This window comes from Littorina saxatilis, linkage group LG2 (genome assembly GCF_037325665.1).
Source record: "Littorina saxatilis isolate snail1 linkage group LG2, US_GU_Lsax_2.0, whole genome shotgun sequence".
Taxonomy (NCBI): domain Eukaryota; kingdom Metazoa; phylum Mollusca; class Gastropoda; order Littorinimorpha; family Littorinidae; genus Littorina; species Littorina saxatilis.
This window is the reverse complement of record NC_090246.1, coordinates 21,208,048-21,233,044: the sequence shown is the minus strand read 5'-3', so window position 1 is coordinate 21,233,044 and position 24,997 is coordinate 21,208,048. Positions and strand designations below refer to the sequence as shown.

At 40.5% G+C, this 24,997-nt stretch overlaps 2 protein-coding genes across 2 annotated transcripts; both read right to left on the bottom strand.

Annotated features, from left to right (window-relative positions):
- Positions 1–2,686: 2,686 nt before the first annotated feature.
- On the bottom strand, positions 2,687–8,053 carry LOC138955923 (proton-coupled folate transporter-like). The gene is made up of 6 exons (XM_070327425.1): positions 7,380–8,053; positions 6,579–7,184; positions 5,736–6,102; positions 5,194–5,277; positions 4,063–4,219; positions 2,687–3,299 (listed from the first exon to the last, which is right to left on the bottom strand). Exons 1-6 carry the CDS (start codon positions 7,449–7,451, stop codon positions 3,173–3,175), a joined length of 1,413 nt encoding a protein of 470 aa, XP_070183526.1. The 5' UTR covers positions 7,452–8,053; the 3' UTR covers positions 2,687–3,172.
- A 4,712-nt stretch (positions 8,054–12,765) lies between these two features.
- On the bottom strand, positions 12,766–24,750 carry LOC138958460 (voltage-dependent anion-selective channel protein 2-like). Its single transcript, XM_070329627.1, has 9 exons — positions 24,601–24,750; positions 23,060–23,125; positions 22,487–22,621; positions 21,040–21,160; positions 20,598–20,708; positions 18,503–18,619; positions 18,092–18,242; positions 17,789–17,846; positions 12,766–13,435 (listed from the first exon to the last, which is right to left on the bottom strand). Exons 2-9 carry the CDS (start codon positions 23,121–23,123, stop codon positions 13,344–13,346), a joined length of 849 nt encoding a protein of 282 aa, XP_070185728.1. The 5' UTR covers positions 23,124–23,125; positions 24,601–24,750; the 3' UTR covers positions 12,766–13,343.
- Between the last annotated feature and the right edge of the window lie 247 nt (positions 24,751–24,997).

Sequence of the window (24,997 nt, the reverse complement as noted above, 5' to 3'; positions counted from 1 at the left end):
AGGTTGGGAATTTGTGATGACATTGCAGTTAAGAAACATTTCAATCCAGCCATATACACCAACACACGCATCATTTATACAAACAGATCAACAACATTTATTTAAAAACATTCAAAATTTACTCGACCTACAACTACTATCACATAAAGCTTGCGAGCCGCTGCCAACCTAAAAATGCTACAGCTGCATAATTATTTTAATTACCTGACAGGATAGTTCCTCGAATGTTTTCAAAACGTTATCAGACAATGCGGGGTCGAGCACAAGTACACCGAGTCCAACATCAAATTCAGCCCTGATTTGTTTGCTTTACTCTCTTTTCCTTTTAAACGATTTTTTTTCAAGACACATGGGACAGCGTTTGAAATGTAAAAAAAAAAAAAAAAAAAAAAGAATATTTAAATGTGCACTCGTTTCTTCCGCATATTTAAATAAGATTTACGAATTTTGCCCGAAGTCAAAAACATTCACGGAAATTGGCAGTATTTTTTTTAATTTTTTTTTTTAACTGCGTATCCGTTTTCGATCAGTTTGTGCGTTAATCCAGTGAGAATCAATATTGACGCTATCATTATACACAAGAAAATGTTTAAACATTTAGTCAAAACTTGACTAAATGTAAAAACGGGGATACAGGTGAACGGTGTCGCCTTAATAATTTTTGATGTACAGTCGAACCTGTCTAAAGAGACCACCCAAGGGACTGAGAAAAAGTGGTCTCTTTAGACAGGTTCGCCATTTGGCAAACTCCCATCTTCCCAGAAACACTTGAACGTAGTGTCACACGTCACACACGTACCTAAAGTGTGGATGGTTACCTAAGAGGCGGCACTGGGTGTAGTGCCTTTCTAGTGCACTTGCACTACAACAGCACTGGGTGCAGTACTCGCTCCGGCATCGAAGAATTTTGCACTAAAAAATGCACAAAATTTGACCTATTTCGTCGCCTATAGAGGACGGAAAGAATGTCATTTTGAACATTGTTATGACATTCTTTCCGTCAAAAAAGTCAATTTAACGGTGTTAAATGAAGCGAGCATCCACACAATTAGGTTGCCATCCAGAGTTTAGGTTGCCATCCACGTGTGGATGGTTGCCTTATGGTGATTTAGGCAACCAAACCTGTGGAAACATGGGTACACACACACACACACACACACGCACACGCACACACACACTGCTTTCTTGCTCAGCCATGCGGATCGTCGAGTGATCAACATGTGATGAAACCGTGTTTTGGGACCGAAATTGAGTGGTCTTTGGTCGAGCTCGACAGGCAGGTGGTCTCTTTACACAGGTTATTTATATAGTAAAAACCCTTGGGGATATTTTGGGGTGGTCTCCTTAGACAGGTCTCCTTAGACAGGTGGTGTTAAGGGCAGGTTCGACTGTACAAATGAAAAGATTGTCTCGTTTTCATCTTTCATCTTTTTAAATACAGCGATTCGTGTTCGGTTTCTGATATTCTATTTGCACATGTGCAGGATAAAATGAGAAATTAAAAATTGTGGGAATCAAATGACACTCAAAAATTGACTGGTTTGTCATTTTACGGATGATTTGCTTTTCCTTCCGTAGCAGACAGATAAAATTGAAAGGCTTTACACACAATTGTACGAAGATCATTATCTATGCTTGAATCAAGGATGACATCTGTTGGTTTGTTGTGTGTGTCGTGTGTGTTGTGTTTGTTTTGTTTATTTTATTTGTGTTGTTTGTTTGTGTTGTTGCTTGTGTTGTTTGTTTGCGTTGTTTGTTTGTGTTGTTGATTGTGTTGTTGTTTGTGTTGTTGTTTGTGTTGTTGTTTGTGTTGTTGATTGTGTTGTTGTTTGTGTTGTTGATTGTGTTGTTTTGTGTTGTTGTTTGTGTTGTTTGTTTGTTTGTTTGTGTTGTTTGTTTGTGTTGTTTGTTTGTGTTGTTTGTTTGTGTTGTTTGTTTGTGTTGTTTGTTTGTGTTGTTTGTTTGTGTTGTTTGTGTTGTTTGTTTGTGTTGTTTGTTTGTGTTGTTTGTTTGTGTTGTTTGTTTGTTTGTGTTGTTTGTTTGTGTTGTTTGTTTGTGTTGTTTGTGTTGTTTGTTTGTGTTGTTTGTTTGTGTTGTTTGTTTTGTTTGTTTTGTTTGTTTGTGTTGTTTGTTTGTGTTGTTGATTGTGTTGTTGTTTGTGTTGTTGTTTGTGTTGTTGATTGTGTTGTTCTTTGTGTTGTTGTTTGTGTTGTTGTTTGTGTTGTTGTTTGTGTTGTTGATTGTGTTGTTCTTTGTGTTGTTGTTTGTGTTGTTGCTTGTGTTGTTGTTTGCGTTGTTGTTTGCGTTGTTGTTTGTGTTGTTGTTTGTGTTGTTGATTGTGTTGTTGTTTGTGTTGTTGTTTGCGTTGTTGATTGTGTTGTTGTTTGTGTTGTTGATTGTGTTGTTGTTTGTGTTGTTGCTTGTGTTGTTGTTTGCGTTGTTGTTGTTGGTTGTTGGTTGTTGTTGGTTGTTGTTGTTGTGTTCAAATAGTGGACGCTTAAATTGCGTGTCGTTTAGTTTGTGTGTCAGGACAGTCATACATATTTCGTTTCCGCCAGCTGTAAACACACACACACACACACACACACACACACACACACACACACACACACACACACACACACACACACACACACACACACACACACGTTACAAACGCAAGCATGCATACGCCGTCACACACGTTCGTGCAATTTTTCTCATAATTTCAAGGTTTTCACCATCAGTGTTGTTGTCTAACAGCTAGTGGCCTAGCCTTTCTGATTACAAAAAGTCTTCTCCTTCTTTTTCATTTGGGTGTACCTGCTTCAATCTACCTAAGTTTAGAATTTTTTTTAAACGAAACAAGAATGGTAATTCCTACCTAAGTTTATTTACAGTTCATGTCAAATGGAAACAGTGCTCAAGGATCCTTGACAAAATTTGCATGAAAATCAAGCCCATTTAAAATTCCGACACATTTACAGCAAGATTGCAAACAAATAAACATAAAAAAAGCCTTGCAAACACACAGACCCTATCTCTCTTAATATTCATTTCAGATAATAAACAATAACCAAGAACTTTGAAGGAACAACAAGCATCTGGCAGCATTACTCAATTCCAAGTAAACGTAAAGTTATTGGTAACCAGCAGTGCAGCAATCCGGATATGATATCATGTAATTTTTGTGTTAGAGTCGGACTTCTTTTGTTTCATCTTCTGCCAACACCGCCTCTGGATTTGCCCCTGAATCCGCTTCGATATTTTCTGGGTCTTCAGAAAACGGAGAAAGACGACGTTCCACACAGCCCTCGAAACTGCAACGAAGACATTCAGTTTTAACAGTATTCTGCGCAAAAGGACTCCAGCAGTTACGGTATAATTTGGAGGAAGGTGGAGGGGGAGTTGTGGACACTTTTGAGAAAAATAATGCGCGCGCGCACGCGCGCGCGTGTGTGTGTGTGTGTGTGTGTGTGTGTGTGTGTGTGTCTATGTGTGTGTGTGTGTGTGTGTCTGTGTGTGTGTGTGTGTGTGTGTGCGCGCGCATGTGTGTGTGTGTGTGTGCGCGCATGTGTGTGTGTGTGTGTGTGTGTGCGTGCGCGCGCATTTTATGTGTATGTGTGTGTGTGTGTGTGTGTGTGTGCGTGTGTGTGTGTGTGACTGTGTGTGTTTCTCTGTGTGTGTGTGTGTGTGCGTGTGTGTGTGCGTGTGTGTGTGTGTGACTGTGTACGTGTCCGTGCGTGCATGTATGCGCGCCCGCGTGTGAGCCAGCCTATCTGTGTAAGTATTTTACGTCTGTGAGCGTGTTTTGACACTAGCACGCACACGGGCAACGGTGTCTGCACTCAAATCACAAGACCCCCAATAACAGATTTCGAAAATAACTGTCAGGATTCTGGATGAGTAAGAGTACCTCGGATAAGCTTTTTTGGAATCGTGTAACATTCTCCGGATGATGTGAAAAGCGTGTCCGGCCGGGTAAAGGGGCTCTTATTCTACCAGACCGCTGACAATTCTGACAGAGTTAATCCCGGAACACGTCTATTACGGCGGTCTGTCTGGGACAGCACGTGCACTTACAAATAGATGAGGGCAGCGAGGAAGTAGACTGAAGCGAAGTAGATGAAGACTGCGGAGTGCAGCTTGGACACGGTGTCCAGGTACACCGCGCTGCCCGTCACTGACCCGATCAGCCACATCGTCTGTTCCACCAGCGACGTGAAGGCGAACATGGCACCTATAAATCAAAATGCTGCAGGTGTGAGACTGGATATTAGTTCAAGTATGTTTGTTTGTTCATGGGCTGAAACTCCCACGGCTTTTACGTGTACGACCGTTTTTACCCCGCCATTTAGGCAGCCATACGCCGCGTTCGGAGGAAGCATGCTGGGTATTTTCGTGTTTCTATAACCCAGCGAACTCTGACATGGATTACAGGATCTTTTTCGTGCGCACTTGGTCTTGTGCTTGCGTGTACACACGGGGGTGTTCGGACACCGAGGAGAGTCTGCACACAAAGTTGACTCTGAGAAATAAATCTCTCGCCGTACGTGGGGACGAACTCACGCTGACAGCGGCCAACTGGATACAAATCCAGCGCGCTATACCGACTGAGCTACATCCCCGCCCAGTTCAAGTATAAAACAAGCATTGCCCCCTCGCCCCCGCTCTCCCCATCCCTCCTCCATAGCCTCTAACCCTTTCCCCATCCCATATCCCTTCTGCCAAAAAGTCTTCACCGAATGCGTCGAGTTATTTAGTTATTAATGTCGGAAAGAGAACGATCATACTTTTCAGGCAAAAAACTGGGTGCTGCAAAGACACTCCGGTGCAGAAAGTAGACCGAATCGGCTTCATGACCCATGGCCTGAACAAGTGAAAATGTAACAGTGGTGACTTTAACCAACCAGAGACCACACTCAACTGGAGTCATCAATGAAGATGATTTGTGACCCTCCACCACGGAATGAGTCGCATGTCACCTTTTCATGATTTTCATATTATTACATTTTCTTAAAGAGTTTTTTTATTCTCTATCCAGTGGTGAAAACCGTTTTAGAAAAGAGTGAACACTTTTCGAGTTATAAGCCTGTGACTATGGTGACCCTCACACTGTTACTAGACACCCCCCGGACGTATATTATGCCTAGCGCAGAACCGCGTGAGGTGACATACGACTCATTTCGTGGTGGAGGGTCACATTTGATTTACCGACAGCTTCAGGTCCTGCCAGACGGGAGGTGATGGTTCTGGTGAAGGCGTAAGCTAGCATTCCAGGCACTGTCATCACCGCCACTGAAAAGCATAGTAAGCAGTATAGAGACCATGAGTGAGTTTGAACATTATAATTATATACTCTTACAGTGTACTACCATCTCTGCGTTTCTGCAAAGATTGAGTTGGCCTCAAGTTGTTTGCATAACGTTGCGCTTAAAATGAAGGGAAGAGCACGGGGCATGTTTTGATTCTATTTTTTTCGGAACTGAACATTCCGAAGACTCGCTCCCATACAGAACACAAATATTAATGTTTTGTGAACCACAGTTGCCACTTGGGAACAGTAAACCCATCATGCAGCCTGTCAAATTCACGTTTAGTTGTATACGTTTGAAATTGAGATGTTCTTCTTCTTTCCTTTTCTATGTTTGTACAGAAATTCATGAGGCTTCATAAATGCTCAAACGTTAAGTCACATGCTAAGACGCCTGCATAGCCAGAGCAAGATCGTAAAAGTAAAGACCGCGAGAACTCACCAATATAAAACACCCACGAGTACACATTAGCCAGGGCGTAGATTGCCGTACCCAGGGCGTTGATGGTGGTACCAATCCCGGCCATGGTGGGCTCCGACAATCCCCAACACTTCAGAAGCAACAGAAACGGCACAGCCAGAAGAGTGGCAAAGTAGAACTCGCTGTTGAACCAGCCGATCTGCACGGAGCTCCAGCAGAAGGGAGGACTCATCTGGTAGATGGGCATGGTCCTGATGAGTCCGCCGTCGCCGAGGACGATGAGCATGATGGCGAGGTTGCACATGATGAAGGCCACCAGCTTGCGGGGCTGTCTGATGGCTCTCACCACGATCTTCAAGGGAGCCAGGATGCTCCCCTTCTTCCTCACCTGAAGACAGCACTGGTTTGTTGTTTCTTGTCTTGAGAACCCAGGGGGTCATGCGAGACTGATTCAGCATCGATCTGATTCTCTGTTTTGTTCTCGGCATACTCTTAAAACTTTTCACTAGTACTGTGAAATAGAAACTAACGGGGAGTATTGTCCACGGAGGATCAACCACGATCTTAAACTGCAATTTCTTTTGCTTATTGAAATTCGTTGCAGTGCAACGCAACTTTTAGATTAAGACAAGTAAAGCTTAGATTCTTTAGAATGGTTTTCACACTGGAAAAAGCAACGTTTCAAAATTGATGTTTTGCCGAGGCACACGACTCCTTGTTTAAGAATTTATTGAATTTATTTCACGTATTTTGCTTCAAAGACAAGTTGGCCTCAATCAGAATACGATCATGAATCAAAACTTCAATCAAATCTTGTATCAAAATGTTAAACCTTGAACGAAACTTTAAATAAAGCCTTCAAACCTGAGACTCGGCGTTCTGGATGGCGAACCAGGTGAATACTAGGTCGATGATGAGGATGAGGGTCCCGGTGAGGATAACGTAGAAGAAGCCAGCGTAGGCGATAAAGTAGCCGTTGGTCAGCTGGATGACCCCAGCTGAAGCGGTGTGGAAACACTCGATGGCCAGAACTCTCACGGCGCGGTTACTGTCGTAGGCCGGGGTATCTGTAGCAGTAGTCGCAGTGTCTTCCGCAGAGTGGGTCTTCTTGTTCGTCTGATGGGCCTTGATTTCAGATTCAAAGGCTGGATTGTCTTCTGCGCCGTTCTGTGTTGGTTGGCTTGCGTCGTACAGGCCTGTCACTTTTGATTTACCGCGGATACTGCCATCTTTGTTGACATGTGAGGTTCGTCTGTCCATGGCTTTCATCTCCATTTCAGGCGTGTGCATATCCGACGTGTAGGAGAAAGAAGCAATGGTCAAAGAAGCGTAACCTCCGGTCACACCTTCCACGAAGTCTCCGAGGAGCAGAAAGACGACGTGAAGATCGAAGAAAATGATGACTGACATCAAGACACCTTTGACTGCAGCACCGGAGATGGAGACCAGAAACAGAAACCGACGTCCCACCTGCACAGAGAAGTTAAAACCAGTGTAACATCTAAAACACAGATACAGATACAGACACAGACTCAGACACACACACACACACACACACACACACACACACACACACACACACATGTACACACACACACACACACACACACACACACACACACACACACACACACACACAGTGAAGACCAAAACTGATAAGATTACCTGATCAGAATATGCCCCCAGAATAAGGATGGTGAATATAGGTGGGATGCCCCCACACAAGTTCAGGTACATCGTCCAGCTGGCAGTCTCCTCGCTGATCTTGGCGTAAATCTGTCATCAAAGTGTAGCCATGTGGCGATTTCTTATACTGTTGTCCCTCTCTTTTACTCCCTGTCTATTATCTTCCCCTGAGACCCAAGTTGTGTCTCCTGCTAGGATTATTGAATATTGTGTGTTGTAGCTAATTGTAGGTGTGTATGGAGGCTGGTTTCTTATTGGTTGATTGTTTGAACGGGTGCGCGCGTGAGTCAGAATAATAGCGTGGGCTAGAAGAGTACCCGGTGTGATTTCGAAGTGAGAAGACGTGTCAGTGTGCGTGTCTTGGATTGTGATGTTTAGTTGTAGTTGAACGATGTTTGTGTTTCTGTAGTAATCAATGCAAGTAGTGTAGTTTGGGCCATTATAACGGTATTTTGGCGAAGGAGTGATTCGAGGATTGTTTAGAGAGACTCTGTGTGTGTGTTCAGCTGAACAAACGTTTTAGAGCTGGGTTTAAATCAGCGAAGTGACTTTCGACCGGAATCGTAATTCAAGTTCCGACGAGTTGTGTGCGGCTGTATATTGAGGAAGGAACTACACAGCTTTCTGGTGTCTGCTTTCTGGTGTACAATAAATAAAAGTCACGTTGTCTTGGCGTCTCATTTATGCTTCCTGGCCTATTTCCCCCCTTCCACTCCACCCGCTATCACAAAAGGAAGCATAGTGCATGTAGCTAGTAATACCGTTTTTGTTATGCCGTAAAAGAGTCGCTTCTTTGCCATTAGAGAGAGAGAGAGAACTTTGAACTTTATTTATTTATCGAGGGTAACAGAATAAGCAAAATATACATGCTTTTTTTCGTCCGGCCCTCGCCCATTGAGGGTAACTCGATTAATAACAAGAAATAGAAGTTAAGTTAATTACAATGCAATGTATATAATTAACATGTCAAACAGTTAAAAAGACATTCAAAATGCATTATGAATATCAAGCAATGATGTATTATTATCACATAATTATTTACTTGTTTCCAAGAGAAACAGCATATACATTTAAGAGAGAGAGAGAGAGAGAGAGAGAGAGAGAGAGAGAGAGAGAGAGAGAGAGAGAGAGAGAGAGAGAGAGAGAGAGAGAGAGAGAGAGAGAGAGAGAGAGCCGGGAGAGACACAGAGAGAGAGAGAGAGAGAGAGGGGGAGAGAGAGAGAGCGAGAGAGAGACAGAGAGCGAGAGAGAGAGAGAGCCGGGAGAGACACAGAGAGAGAGAGAGAGAGAGAGAGAGAGAGAGAGAGAGAGAGAGAGAGAGAGCGAGAGAGAGGGGGGGGCAGAGACAGATATACAGAGAGAGACAGACAAACAGCGACAGAGAGCGAACGACAACAGAACGACAACAGTTTACACGTTTCTTGAAATATTTGAGCAAATCCTTGTATTTATTTTTTATTGAATTTTTACCTTTTTAAATAAACAAATATGTGTTTTATTCATCACTGACCTTGTACTCCTCTGATGACGTGTTCACGTGAGCGGCACCACACGTGTCGTCAGAGGTGATGTTTTCCAATGACGTCAGATCATCAGTGTACGTCGACGCCACACGGCGGTATAGGTATTGACTCTGAGCAACGAACATGCCTGTCGCAATCGCCTTCAAGAAAATCGTGACAAGGAATGCCTGCCCTCGAAGTCTTAGAAAACACGAAAGTTTGCTTTTCCCTTCAGCCATTATACCCAGTGGTGTCCCTTTTGGGAGACAGGTTTACAATCAAAAGAGTGAATATAGATAATAATTCTTAATAATATCCTGATCATCGAAATGAATAAACTCGATAACACTGTTATTAACAGTGATTGTTTGCGCAGAAAAAAATAACAGTTTTTTCTGAATCAAGATATTTTTCCAATGACAATTGTCTTAAAGCTTCGTCGCGATATAACCTTCGTGGTTGAAAACGACGTTAAACACCAAATAAAGAAAGAAAGAAAGATGTCTTAAAGCTATTAATGCAGGTTATCTCAGGTGATGAATAGTAAAACTTAAGGATTTTTGTCTCGGCAAATGTCACAGATGCTTCTAACTATCCTATGCTGCAACGACTCAGTGATGCCCGGTAGCACGCAGCAAACTAGTGTAATATTCCTCTTCAAGTTTGAATCCAACTACTAAAGTTAACTGTGAACCCTGAAAGCTACACAGCACGGACCGACATAGTAAGCTGTAGCCTACTATTCGAATTTGCTTAATGACACGTGTACAAATTAATCCAATCTCGGAGGTGTCAGTATTCTATTCGTTACACCTTCCGTCAGAGAACGAATCAGAGAGAAGAACGCGTCAGCAAAAAAATGTGTGGAAATGTTTGTAACGCATAATATATGTAACACACACACACACACACACACACACAGATACGCACACAGGTACGCACACACGTACACACACTGGCACACACACACACACCCGCACGCACACATACACACAGTACATAATTAAACACACACAGACACTGTACATGATTAAGCACATTTTGGATATATATATCTTAAGGGTTGGTTTATCTACCCATAAGAACTTGTTTAAGTATGATTAAGCTTGCGAGCAAATTACTCTCAACCTCCATCTACATCCACCGCATTCCCTGGAAGATGACATGTCACTGGATTCTGAGCTATGAATTTAACACGCTAAAGTTCAAGATTAGGCCTACCTATTTGAAATTGAGCCGAGACTGAGCTACAAGGTTTGTTTTGGGTGTTGAATAGATGACAACACATGTTGAGTGTTTCATTTGTCAAATCTGAATGCTGTGTTTGGTAGTCCAGACCGTAATATTCTCCAACGGACGGTGTGTTTGTTTACATTATGAGAAGCGTTTTAGCCCTGCCTGGCACGGACTATGCATGCGTTTGCTAGACTGTAGGTTTGACTGACTTACTCAATCCAACGGTCTTAATCTGCTTTGACGAATGGTTATTTATGAGGACAATATAAAATATGATGAACGGAATCCGGCTCCTGACACAGGAGAGCTTGGCGCCGCAAACCGCTCGCTGATTAAAATTCATCTAATTATTTGCCATAGTTTCGGAGCAGTTTTGAGCAAATCATTGCAGGTATTTCTAAATCACAGTACAGCAAATGTCCCTTTAATTGTTTTAATGGCATATGTGTAAGCTCTCTTTGTTTAATATGCTGTGTTAAATATGTCAGCACAACGCCCTTAAGAAATATGAAGGCTGTTGGTTGCAGCATTAATTTAAATGTGTTGCAAACCACTATCAAATCCCGTCTTTTGTGGCTCTTGGCGAACATGACACGTACACGTTTTGGCAAGCCATAGGACATCAATTGTTTTACTAAGGGACATACAAAACGTATTCATATTTGGCTGGTTCCATTTCTTGACGATTTTAATTAGTGGACCTTTCGTTTATTCGATTTGCATAGGTGAGTGCGGTCTCCATTCCAATGTAAAGACACTTTTTTGTATCTCAAGAAAATTGATAAGATTAAACGATAGATGAATTAATGTCTTTTTAACAATATAATGTGAGAATAATTATATTCCAAAAACGCAGCAAAAGTGGGCAAATCTAAAAACAAAACAAAGGAACAACAACAAAAAAGAAACAAAAACACACCATAGTTTTAGTTTTGCTAAAAAACACACCAACCATAAACCTTTTACTCTTTCTCATACTTGAAGTTTTATGAATGGTAAAGCCGCACAGGACACACACCCTCCACATTCACACACCGCGTCCACACAATTACACATCACACACAGAGCATACATACATACAATTACACATCACATACTAACAGACACACACACATGAAAGAGGTCACGATATACTTTTAATAAATTATAATCCTAACATAATGTAGACTACTTAAAAGTATGTTGCGAATCACCAAGGAAGATAACTCACCCCAAGAGTAACTTCCCTTGGCCCTTGGGTTCATTATCCTAGAAAGGAAACAATAAACCGAGAAACTACAACCCAGATGCACATCTGTGGCTCCTTGGCAGTGTACATGCACAATATTTTGTTCCTGCCCCTTGCCATCTCTGACTCTGAGGAGCCCTTAGGAACTTATTCCAAGTACCACCACATAACATGTTTATGAATTCTATATCGTAAAACATGTACCACAAATGAAACAAAAAATATGAAAGAAACTCCAAATCAAACTTTTTGGGGAAATCAGTTACCTACCTTGCTTATGTAAATTGAAACCTTTAGGACATTTGAAATGCTTGATGGCCTCAACTACCAACTCAATTCCTGCTAACATGTTTTTTTGATGGTATGAGCTACCTATCTTGAGAAATATCTAGATAATTGAGAATGATAAATTATGCTGGCATGAGTTACTTCCCTTCCATGAATAACAAAACAAAAGTTATCGCCCTTTTGCACTATATACAGGGTTCCTGCAGGGCAGAGCTGATACAATTCAATGAGTTTTCAAGGACATTTCCAGGACCAAATAAATGCTTTTCAAGGACATGATTTTCCCCAAATTATTGCAAAGCACCAAGCTTACCTTCAGTTTTTCAAGTCTGCAAACTATTAGTCATGCCGTAGTTGTTTCCCTTGCCAACTTCCGGGAAGGGAAGCAACTACGGGTGACTAGTAATAGTTAGTTTGTCTGCTTTCGTTTTCACTCGATCTTTTATTCTCCCAAAATGTGTGTACTGTATTTGACGAAAAAAAAGGGGGTTGCATTTTTTTTTTAAATAAGACAAGCTGCTGACGAAATGTATAGGCAACAATTTGGAAAAATCAAGTACTTTTCAATGACTATTTTAACAAAACTCTATTTTCAAGCACTTTTCAAGGCCTGGAAAAGGTTTTCCAATTTTCAAGGAGTTTTCCAGGGTTCAAGGACTCTGTACGAACCCTGAGTCTATATAGGCTGTATTCAACAATGGGGAGGTTCATTATCCGAACAAGGAAACAATGAATCAAGAAACTAAAACCCTCCGGTAAGTGTCTTTTAATAAGCAACCCTCTATTTCAATGTCTCGCATGTTTGCAAAGAGTGACACAGACCAATACATGTATTAGTTTACTGCAAAGTTTGAATTGGTTCAGGATAAACAAAGGGAGAAAAAAAGTCACACACAAAATGTGTGATGCTCCATATTGGATCATGTGTGCGTCAATAATGTGGGAATCGGTCAGATAGAGAAGATCTATAATGCTTTGTGCAAGTGTTTCCAGTCCATTCCCATCTTACAATGAGATTCAGCCCTTCATGAAGTTCTGCTCCTTTGTGCTTTCAGTTCACACATACACACACGCACAGTTTTTTTCCAGAATATCAAAAAGGCTTGCATCATAATATTCCACAGAATGTTTTAATCTTCATCTTCTATACATGGAATATTTCCTAAGAGAAAAGCCAATGACGTCTTATTATCATCAGATCCAAAGTACAACATAAGAGTCCATCGGCACACAAAACGACTCTCATATTACATACACATTCGCATAACGAAAATGTATACCTGAAATAACAAACAAAAGAAAGAAAAACAAAACAATTTGTCTGTCAGCTATAGCCTAATTCACTTCATTTTTTCACGCTCTTGTTCAACAAACACTGACACTCCTCAGTCTGGATCTGAAAGGTGAGCTAGTAATATTCTGATAAATACCCAAACACAGGAGAACTGATTCAGCAACACATCCTAAAAGACACAGAATGTTGGCGACAGTCCAGATGAAGACTCCAGATCCTGTTCCAGCTCTGCATAAATATGGTTCACATCGTCGTCGTCACAGGAGCTGGAGAGAACCTGGATGTTCAGCAATCACCATGGAAACAACCGCTCTGCAGGCGGTCGGAGAAGTGAAGAGAAAGTTGCGGCAGCGGTGTGCATCGGGAGCAGTTTACCAGAGACGTCTGTCTGTGGATTATGCCTCAAGGTCCAGTCCCAAGCCCACCTTGTGGCCACCCTGGTTAATACTCTTGCCTTCTATCAAGGCCGACAGTGTCAGCTTCACACCTGCAAAAAATAACACACCCAAAAAACTGTTACACCACTACATGTATGTCAGTGTCGCCATCTTCCATACAAAATTACCAGCAAATCCCAGGTGTTTAAACAATATTTTTCTTCAAACCAAGTACAAGCCAAATTCTATTTCATCAAAATAATTACATGTTTTGAATCTCATATTTACCATACACAAACCACACTTGCTGCAAGATAAAAAAAAAGTTATTTTTTTTATATACTTTATTGTTAACATTCACCGGGGGAACTCTGCAGAGACAGAGAAATGATTTCATCTTTCCCAAAGTGTATGTGTATACATGGGGTTGGGTAGGGATGGGCGATTGGAGAATCAGACAAAGACATGAAGGGAGACAATATAAGATGTTTGATGGGTTGTTGACAGACCAGCTTTTTTGTCGGTCCGAGCGGGAGCATATCATCTTTGTTTCATATTTATTGACCAAGGCCAAAGGCCGCGGTCAATAAATATGAAACAAAAGTCGATATGCCCCCCGAGGACCGACAAAAAAGCTGGTCTGTCAACAAACCACCAAACATTGTTTTTGTCATCATTTTGGTAGTGAGAAAATAAGTGCACAATCAACACAGGGAGCCATGCTTTGAAACACGGATTCCGTGCTGATAACCACACGAGTCCCGGTTTGATAACCACTGGCAATCAAAGATGGCGTGTGAAAGCAACTTTCTGTGTTTTTGAGTTCACTAAATGTTGGGATGAATATGTCAGGTTTGAGGATGCACAGTTCTGTAGGTTCATCTCGGTATTCCACCCCCTCGGCTTTCTGTTGTAAATATTAAGCTGAGTGATCGAATGTGGAAGCTACGTTTGGTCAAAGGTCACAGAAGATTTGCGCAGCGAAGGAAAGAATCGCGATCTTGTTTCCGACTCAGTACCTCTTTGTTTTTCATTAGACCTGTCATTCTGCTTGCTCGGCTTTGTTAGATGTTTGCATATGTGAACAGCTCAGATCATGGGTCATTTTAACACCTTCACATTTAAATGCTTATTTTATAGCCATCCATTGAATTGAGAAGAAAACAAAGCATACTAAACTGCTAAGCATGAATCAAACAATAAGAAAATAAAAGGAAACAACAGCATCGTTTTGTATGTGTGGGTAGTAAACACGTTTTATTTACAAAACACGGCGGAAAATGGCGACAAATTTGTTGCACAGCGACAGGTCACTTTCTTCAACCAAGGCCAGTACTTTCATACATGACAAAGGAAAGCAAATATGGCCTGAATAATAAAGTTATAGTGTTCCTTTGCGTGTCTGAGTGATAAACTGTTTTAAACAACTATCTTCTGAAACGTAATTGCACTCAGCAGATTTTGTCTTCAGCTCATAACTTTCGTGTCACACGGGCTTTGCGACAAACAGATATATCGCATTCTCGCAGAAAATCATTGACAACACAGACCAGTCATTTTTAGCATTGCATTTGGGAAGGGCTACTATTATAGTGTGTTTTAAGAAAGAAAGACATTACAGTATCGGCAAAACACGACCAAATAAGTTTTCGTGTCACAGCGTTATGGGCGTGAGATTGTGTTCTCACACTGTAGCAAAATCATTGACAACACAGACAAGTCAGTTTTAGCATAGACATTGGGAAAGGCTACTATTATAGTGTGTTTTAGGAAAGAAAAACATTATAGTATCAGCAGAACACGACCAAATCATTTGCGTTTTGGGCGTTATGGGCGTTTTTTCACACTGCAGATCATATCTCAAAAACTACGGAGTGGATCTTTATGAAATTTGATATGGATATTTTTGACTGGATTTTCTCATAGAAGGTTTTCCCGTTTATTGATAGGAAAGTTTGATGACGTCATATTTTACCGTTTGCCAAAAGGTCGAGGCAGCACTTTCACAGTTACAGTTTTTCATCAATTTGATCTTATTTCTTATCACACAATCTCAGATCTAGGCCGGATTATGGGATTGCATTTCAGTTTGGTCACTTAAAGTTTTGTTATTGAAATGTTTGTTCGAAATATGTCATTTTTTCAAATTTTTAAAAACTAATATTTGAAACAAAAAAATTATATTGGTGTATTCCCTATTGCGTCCTGTATCTAAAACTATATAGTTTTGTTGTTTTGTATTGATAATTATGCTTAAAAATGAAGAAAACCGATAAATAACCACTATCTTTATTTATGAAAAAAGACACTTAAAAACAACTTCTATCTATTCCTTACCATTTTCTGATTCCAAATATATATAGTTTCATGGTGTTTGACGTTGAAAATAGGCTAAAACTTAACAAACTCGGATCGTTGAATGGAAATTATACTTCCAAGCTCCGTGCAGCTGACAACATGATGAAAATCACGTCATTTCAAGTGTGGAACACGCTCATGACGTCATACTGAAAGGTGATGAATTATGGCTTCACCTTGCGATGTTTCATTTCAAACATGGTAACATTTTTAAAGGGGTTTCTTTCTCAGATTTCTGTTTGCCCTCTGTCTGTCTCTCTATGTCTCCGTCTGTCTGACTGATTCAATTAAATGTGTAATTACTTAGTTTCGCAAAAGTCAAACTAAGTAGGATATACCTAATTGATTCAGGTCTCTAAATTCTTATTGTAAAATTGTGAGTTTTATTCAAAAAAAATTTAATTGGTGTTTTAAACTCAATAATGGGGCATGCTGTGATGAGTGGAAGAATGTGTGCTTACGAGCAGAAAAAGCCCATCAAAGTCAAGAATCGTGTTTTTCTTTTTCTATTTTCACCTTGTAGCTTCATACAGACACTAAGCAACAGTGTAGTTCCACTTCCAGTGCAATATCTTGTACTTTAATTTTGACCATCTGTGTAACACTTTATTGACCCATGATCTGAGCTGTTCACATATCTCGTTGCTATTTTCTTTGCTTTTATGATTGTTTCTTATTTGTGCTTCGTTTATCGATACGTCTTGTGCACGGGTCAAAATGTGTGTGTCAGGGGTCGTTTTACTTGAACTTGACGTTCGTGTTTCTCCATGACACACGCACTCCATGACTCTGTAAGAAGACAAAACATATCGCTAGGTTTCATTTGTTTTTGATGAATGTATTGTATGACCTATCATGAAGTAGTTTTGTTTTTTGTTTACTTTTGCCAGTTTGCCAGTTCGTTTTTGGAACTTTGCAAAGCAGTGTCGTGTCGTCTGTTTAGGTCTGGGGAAACACCAATAAAAAGAGCCGAAGAATCCCCGAGCGTTTCTATTGGGTTTGCTTTTGATTATCCATGTATAACCTGCTTCCTGCAACTATGGTAACCGGGGATTTATTGCCTGGGGAACATGAGATTTATTTCCCAGGTGCTTGTGAATGAAAACTCGTGAAAATGATGACAATAATGCATATTACTTTGCAAGTCTTTGCATTCTTTCTTTATTTGGTGTTTAACGTCGTTTTCAACCATTCAAGGTTATATCGCGACGGGGAAAGGGGGGAGATGGGATAGAGCCACTTGTCAATTGTTTCTTGTTCACAAAAGCACTAATAAAACAAGAAGAGCAAACGCTCGATCGAGTCACTTTCGCAGTTCTGAATATTATATGAGGCATCAGATGGACAGGAAGAAATTGCTATTCACAACACAATGAGTCACGTTCACATAAAATTTGAGCCCGGTCACTTTTATAGTTTCCGAGAAAAGCCCAACGTTAAGTTGTGTGTTGCCGAACAGAAAAGGCTAGTTATCTCCCTTGTTTTTCTGATAACGTTCGTAAAAGGCTACAGATGTAAATACTTTGATGTAAAGAATAATCCTACAAAGTTTCAATCACATCCGATGAACTTTGTCAAAGATATAAAATGTCTAATTTTTCCTTTGACGCTGACCTGTGACCTTGAAAAAGGTCAAAGGTCAACGAAACCATCGTTAAAGTGTAGAGGTCATTGGAGGTCACGACTAAACAAAATATGAGCCCGATCGCTTTGATAGTTTCCGAGAAAAGTCCAACGTTAAGGTGGTGTCTACGGCCGGCCGGACAGACTAACACTGACCGATTACATAGTCACTTTTTCTCAAGTGACTCAAAAATTGCTCCAGGGGCTTGCAACGTAGTACAATATATTACCTTACTGGGAGAATGCAAGTTTCCAGTACAAAGGACTTAACATTTCTTACATACTGCTTGACTAAAATCTTTACAAAAATTGACTATATTCTATACAAGAAACACTTAAGGGTAAAAGGAGAAACAGAATCCGTTAGTCGCCTCTTACGACATGCTGGGGAGCATCGGGTAAATTCTTCCCCCTAACCCGCGGGGGGTAAGTCTTTGCATGAACTGGCTGTGGCAAATAGAAAAATGTAGCACACAACTCACCGTCACGCAATTTTTGGCTGTATCCAAGGCCAATCTGGCTGGAGTTATTCACCTTCGCCTGAAAACAAAAAGATAACGCTGCTTTCACACTCCTGATCCAACATTTCTCAGAGTACTTTGTACAATATTACTCTGATGAAGCTAAAACAAAACACCTGAATTTACATACAGGACTCAACACTAGAACAGGACTGATGCAAGATTCATCTCTACAGTACTGGCCAGACATGCAACCGAACAGTGATGATTTGCAAGACTTGATTGCACATCAAGCAAAAGAGGCACAATAGCAACAAGACTTACATTGACGGAGGCATTCTTGTCCAGGGTGTACTTGGCACCCAGGGCAAAGCGGGTGGCGTTCGTGCCTGAGGTCCAAGACAGGTTGACTGCTGTTTCCAAGTCAGGGTTCACACGCTGGTAGATAGACCCTGCAAACTCCTGTCCGTCGTTGCTGCAAAGAGGAATGCAAATGTGTGATTTACCAAACCAACTTCTAACTCAGTGGGAAACAAGATTGGGATGAGATGAAGTCTGTGCGCTTTCTTTTTGCACTCATGCAGGCAAGCAATCGCACACATGTTCACAAACAGAAATCATGTCTAGCTATACCAACTTTGAATCAGGAAAATCAAATTTGCCCACACTCACAGGGCAAAGTCATGGACCATGTCATAAAGATACATAAAATGATAACATCGTCAGGAAACTTACATGCTGGTGTGAAGGGTGAAGTCACCAGTGGTGTAGCCAACGGCGAAGTTGCTCTTGGCCAGCTTGGACTTGGAAGTGTCGAAGGACATTTGATATCCAGCTAGCCATCCATTGTAGCTGCAAAGAAAGCAAAACTAAATCAATGTTTTGAACCCTTTTTTTCTGAAATTATACCACTAGCCTTCGTTTCCACTGCATTAGCTCATAGTGCTTTTAGTTATGCGCTATACAAATCTCCTTAATAAATAAATCATCATTACCTGCCCCCTGTATAGGCCCATTGCAGAAACTCAAGTTAACAACAGCATTTCTACTCGGCGCGCGCGGTATGAGAATCACGGGTCGTAACTCTCTGGAATTGGTCATCCGCCGCCATGTTGGATGCCTTGCACGATCTCTGACAGTGCTTGAGCGTTGGGTGGCGACTCGACAAAAGTGAAAATGACACGTTGTGTGGCCAAAAACTGCAGTCAGCAGGCACACTTTAGGATCCCTAAAGTTGTTTACCATCAGGGTGACAACTGGAAGGAAGTTACTGAGCGGAGAAGACGATTATAACTGGTTATTTTTTGCTGTGTGCAGTGCGCTAATCAACAATTGTCCATCGGTTGTGCCTTTAGAGTGAACACTGTGATAGGATGCTTTGAAAATTATACTTTGCAGTAGTTACCTGAGCTGCATTGTACCTCATTTGCCTGTCTTGAGAGCTTTATCTTGTGAATTTTGGTGCACTGTCTGCATGGTAATTTGAGATAAAGAATAAATAAATGAATATAATAATGTATTCTTGCTTTACTTTTTATGTTGTGCTGTTGTGTTAAAAAGGCAGATCCCCTTTGGACTCATGCATGCACAGTTTTCTTCATTTTGTCAAATACGCAAAAAGAACAAGAGTGCAATGAAGAAAACTAACAAAGACGGCATCCAATATGGCGGCGCGAAGAGAGTATGAGCGGAGTTGTGCCCCTTAGGGCCAAAGCTAGCCGATCCATTTGATAACGTCACGCCGAGTAAGAAGAATGAATTGGACCTATACCGAATTAGAAATGCATCCATGCAAAGCAGCACATTCATGAATTTCTACAATACCAATGTTCTCATCAAAATTCAGAATCTCTCCCAAAGCAGTCTAATGATTCTTGAACTGGAGTTGCAACTTAAACAACTTGTCAAGTACTGGCGATTGATATAACAACAAGAAGAGCAAACGCTCGATCGAGTCACTTTCGCAGTTCTGAATATTATATGAGGCATCAGATGGACAGGAAGAAATTGCTATTCACAACACAATACAGATGTAAATAATTTGATGTAAAGAATAATCCTATAAAGTTTGAATCAAATCCGATGAATAGTTTCAGAGATATGATATTTCAATTTTTTTCCTTCAAGACATACCTGTGACCTTGAAAAAGGTCAAAGGTCACCAAAGCAGACGTCAAAGTGTAGAGGTCACTGGGAGTCACGTTCACATAAAATTTGAGCCCGGTCACTTTTATAGTTTCCGAGAAAAGCCCAACGTTAAGTTGTGTGTTGCCGAACAGAAAAGGCTAGTTATCTCCCTTGTTTTTCTGATAACGTTCGTAAAAGGCTACAGATGTAAATACTTTGATGTAAAGAATAATCCTACAAAGTTTCAATCACATCCGATGAACTTTGTCAAAGATATAAAATGTCTAATTTTTCCTTTGACGCTGACCTGTGACCTTGAAAAAGGTCAAAGGTCAACGAAACCATCGTTAAAGTGTAGAGGTCATTGGAGGTCACGACTAAACAAAATATGAGCCGGATCGCTTTGATAGTTTCCGAGAAAAGTCCAACGTTAAGGTGGTGTCTACGGACGGCCGGCCGGACAGACTAACACTGACCGATTACATAGTCACTTTTTCTCAAGTGACTCAAAAAATTCCCAATCTATTTTTGTTTCTCACACAATAGAAACCCTTATTTAATAACAAGCTTGAGCCATCTGGTACACTGATATTGAAGTGTAGCAACAGGCAAAGTCTACACCCTATCAGGCAAGCAACAAGACAAACAAATATTACCAACAAAGTACCAGGAACAGAGGCAAACTCTCTCAGACAAAACTCACCCTAAAACAGCAGCACCATGGATGGTGGGACCAGCAAAGTCGAAGTCCACATCAGCATTCACATTCACGTAGTCTTGCTTGTAGCCAGACTTGATTTTGCCACTCTTCTTGCTGAAAAACGACACACATGATATGTTATGTAAAAGGGAAAAACATGACAGAAAGAAAAGAAAAGACAAAAGAGGAACACAGACACAAAGAGAGAAAGAATGCCTGCAAACGGCAGTTGTATTTTACTCTTCTAAATTTTAAACAGGACAGGTCTTTAAAAAATCTTCACACTCTCAGGAACCAGTAACCCCAAGAAAAGAGAAAACATTCATTAACATGTAAAGTTGCAGCCTGTAATTTATAATAAACAAACTGTGAGGTAAGTATAAATTTAAACGGCAAATGCCATACCCTGTCTGCGGTATGAATGAAGTATCAAAGGCTAGCTTACCCTGTCTGTGGTGCGAATGAAGTATCAAAGGCTAGCTTCAGCCCCTTGGCCAGCTGGTCTTCAATGGTGATCTCTGTGTTGAGTACATTGTCAGTGTTCCACTTTTCCGTGAAGTTCAAACCTGCACACGGAAAATGCACATGACACTTAAGCCCTTAAAGCTGTGGTCTATTAATGACTTTCCGGGGCTACGAGGTTGAAAAATTGGAACAAAATCATGTACAGATTTCTGTACAGCAAACACTACCCGAAACCCCACCTATACGGCGTGTATGACCTTGTGAGCTTCAGTCAACGCTTGAATTTTGCAGTGGTAACATTTGGTTTGCTCTCGCAGAGCTGAGCATATTTGTCAAGAAAGATCCAGCAGAAAAAAATAAACGACTTGGCAGGGATTCGAACTCAAGGCCTTGAAATGTCGGGGCCGATGACTTAACCGCTAGGCCACTCCACCAGTGTTGTCAAAGATAAAAAATTGATAATTTTATATCATTCTACGCTTGAATTACCATTCATGCGTTGCAAAAACGTAAAAATTGACATTAAAATTTGCCTTTATTTGCAAACATGTTTTACGGAATCGCAGTACATGTTTACACCGTCATGCTACACGACATTCGCGCCATGCAAATAGCTGCGATATCTATATTTACAACATGCAAGAAAATGACAACAGTAATTGAATCTCTCGAAAGCTCTGTGCAGTTGAAACCAGACATCTAAGAAATGGTAATGCATGCATTCACTTCTGAACAATGGGCGGATAGAGATATAAATCATGCTGCTTCAAGAATAACATAACATGAATTCATATCAATGTTTTTCCTGCTTTTTCTCAATTGGCGCAGTAGCCTAGTGGTTAGGACATGACACGAAGTCTCGAGGTCGAATCTTCGCCGGGGCGTTTATTTTTCCCCCTTGATCTCTCTTGAAGATAAAATATGATCAGTTTTGAGAGAGCAAACCGGATGTTATCCCTGCAAAATTCAAGCGTTGACTGAAGCTCTCAAGGTCATACACGCCGTAAAGGTGGGGTTTCGGGTAGCGTTTGCTGTACAGAATTCTGTACATGATTGTGTCCCTATTTTTCAACCTCGTAGCCCCGGAAAGTCATAAATAGACCACAGCTTTAACCACCAACAAAACTTACGCTAAGTTTTCTCCCACTCTCAGATTGTTACGAAAGCTTTTTTAGAAAGGGATTCTGGCTTCTTAAATTCCAGTACTTTGATAGGTAGAATATTTGCATTGAGTAATTCGACATGCATTTTTGTACCTTGATCATAAAGAAAAGATTTTTCTTTCACAGAAAGAAGCACATCATAAAATCTGTACAGTCAAACCAAATGAATCTACTGCAAATGCAACCATGACATTAACTGTACAACAGCTCTTAGATTCAGAGCAGTAGTGCTAAACTGTCATTTCATCAAGTTGATCAACCTACCATATTCTGACCACTTGTATTTGGTCTCCAAGTTGCCGCTGACTTTGCCAGTGTCACTGCTGGAGTTGCCACTGGTGGTGAATTCGACTCCACTGTCTGTCTTTGTCTTGGCCTCCAGCTTGAAGAACCCATAGTCTGCACACAGAAAATCAACATTCCTTGTTTATCCTGATCATGTTTATTGTAAATCACTTAATGCTTATTGTTATGTTCAATACAATTAAAAACGGGTAGTGGTACCTTGTGACCTCGAAAGACAATGTTGGTCAATGAAACGTGTACAATGTAACAATACAATGTACAACTCTAATAGGGTTACAAAAGACGAAAACCTTCCCAAATGTGAAAGCTTTGTCTTTAAAAACACCCAAGGAAATATAACAAGAAAAGCGAATGCTCATTATATAACTCACCATCATGTGTAGAGCTACTAGAGGGTACCTTTAATTTCAATGAAGACACTATCATATTGTAAGCAGCATCAAGATATTACACATGAGTAATTTTAGCATTTTTCACCACAACATTAATTAAAGAAAATTAAAGTCAGAACTATAATAAACAATGACTTACTGTATCCTTTAGAGAACAAGTCTCTGGCAGCTTTACCAAGGTCAGAATAGCTTGGGGGAGCCATTTCTGGAATACAAATCAAATAAAGATTAGATTTGGAAAACTAACTTATCAGTATTTACAACATTCAATATGAATATTCTCCAAAATGACCCATGCCAAAGCATTATCAAGTGGTAACATTAGTTTTCTGGTGACTCTTTACAGTTACACAGGGTTCAGTTTGCTTATACACCATTGGCGCATAAAACATGAAAATGACCCATTAGAATATGCGTTCTCCGGAAATAACTTAATAGAATATGCTCCGTGGTAAAGGGGCTCTTAGTCTTACTCTTCCAGACTGCTGAAAATCCTGATAGCTATTTTTAAAGTCATCTATTCTTATCAGCAAGTGGAAAAGTGCATCAAGATAGTGTACCACTACCAGTACCACCCTAACAGAAATTTAAAGTTCAGCATCTGTAATAGTACACTAACTAGTATAAAGATCAAGAGCAGACCTCTGTGCAAAAGTCTCTTTTGTGAATGATAGCTGATACAACCTAGCTGATAACTGACAGTGACATCATTATCGGTTATCACTTGGTCAGTCTGTCCAAATTAACACGACTTTCTTCTGTATGAAGCATTACGATTATGATTTCAATCATGCATGTCTGTGTTTTAGAATGACAGTTTGCTCCTTATTTAATGGAACTTGGCATTGACCTTGATACCACAATCATGACTGTTCAAAATGTCTCATTGCAGAGGAAACACTTCAAAGTCAAACATGTATTGTAGGTGAGACTGTCACTGTCATTTTCGACCGATTCTATTTCTAATGCTATCATTATCAACACTTCTGTTTTTGTTAAGCATGAGTCACTGCTTGTCACCATAACTGTCAACATCAGGACTGGTATAACTTACAAACTTCACAAGCACTAGTTAATAGTAGTTTGTACTCCGCACCTTGTCAGATCAAATGAAGCCATGGCACTTTCAATTTCAACAGAAAAAGCAGGGACTGTGAAAATGGGAAGAGAAACCTAATGTGGCTTTTTTTTCACAGCACCAGATAATGCAAAAAAGTTCTTCGTGATTGGGTATAATTGATCAGCCTTTAGAAGCAAATTGGTCTATCCTCCTCCAGTACTCAACTCAATGTCAAGATACCAACCAATCAAGGACAGTAAGGCGAAACTCATTCTACAACGGTAACATGAATACAAAGACAGTATTCTCACTAATCATCACCCACATTCGAAATTTGGCAGAAATCAGACATCTGCAATACGCAAGCACAAGCAGACCCGTGATGAACAAACATTATCAGCAAAACAGTTAAAGTTGAAAACATACATCCGTGACAGTGACACTGCCAGATTCTTCTGTGGAGTACCCGGTGCGTGTCCATGCTTATCTGCGACAGTGTCATTTCAAGCGTTTAAACCCACACGGACCCTACATATATACATTTAAAAATCGTCACGGACGAATAGCTCAATGTAAAATATCAAATGCAATCATTTAAAACATATCCTGTGTCCAAATACCTGTGTTCTTTTAGTTCGTGATGCCGACCACAAGGTCACTGATGAAGCAAGATGTCGGAAGGAACCAAGACGCATGCGCCAAAAGTGAAATACAAATCGTTTTGCGACTTTTATTTGAACGATACTTTCGTTGCTCTATTTATGTGTCAGAAGTGCACTAACAATAATAAAAACAAAAAAGTATTCCGCAATAAAGAATTAAGTTTTGCCTTTCTCGGTATCATGCAGACGCCAAATGTGAAGAGGTGTACCAAGAAAGGAATGAAATGCTGGTATAGGTAATTCCAAATTGGATAACAACCGTTTGTCAATGCCGGTAGGAACCATCCTAAAACTTAAACTTAGGACAACTGTTTTGTCAGTGATAGAAAATAAATGATCAATCACAAATGGTATC

What these genes read in the sequence shown, in the direction of transcription:
- LOC138955923 (XM_070327425.1), bottom strand. Translation starts at nt 7,451, where the DNA reads ATGTACCTGAACTTGTGTGGGGGCATCCCACCTATATTCACCATCCTT. An exon ending in CTCGTGGGTGTTTTATATTG is followed by an intron (nt 5,278 to 5,735) that starts GTGAGTTCTCGC and finishes TATGCTTTTCAG; the next exon opens with TGGCGGTGATGACAGTGCCT. An exon ending in CTCGCTGCCCTCATCTATTT is followed by an intron (nt 3,300 to 4,062) that starts GTAAGTGCACGT and finishes TCTTCGTTGCAG; the next exon opens with TTTCGAGGGCTGTGTGGAAC.
- LOC138958460 (XM_070329627.1), bottom strand. Translation starts at nt 23,123, where the DNA reads ATGGCTCCCCCAAGCTATTCTGACCTTGGTAAAGCTGCCAGAGACTTG. An exon ending in TTCACCCTTCACACCAGCAT is followed by an intron (nt 18,243 to 18,502) that starts GTAAGTTTCCTG and finishes TCCTCTTTGCAG; the next exon opens with CAACGACGGACAGGAGTTTG. An exon ending in ACAAGAATGCCTCCGTCAAT is followed by an intron (nt 17,847 to 18,091) that starts GTAAGTCTTGTT and finishes TTTTGTTTTCAG; the next exon opens with GCGAAGGTGAATAACTCCAG.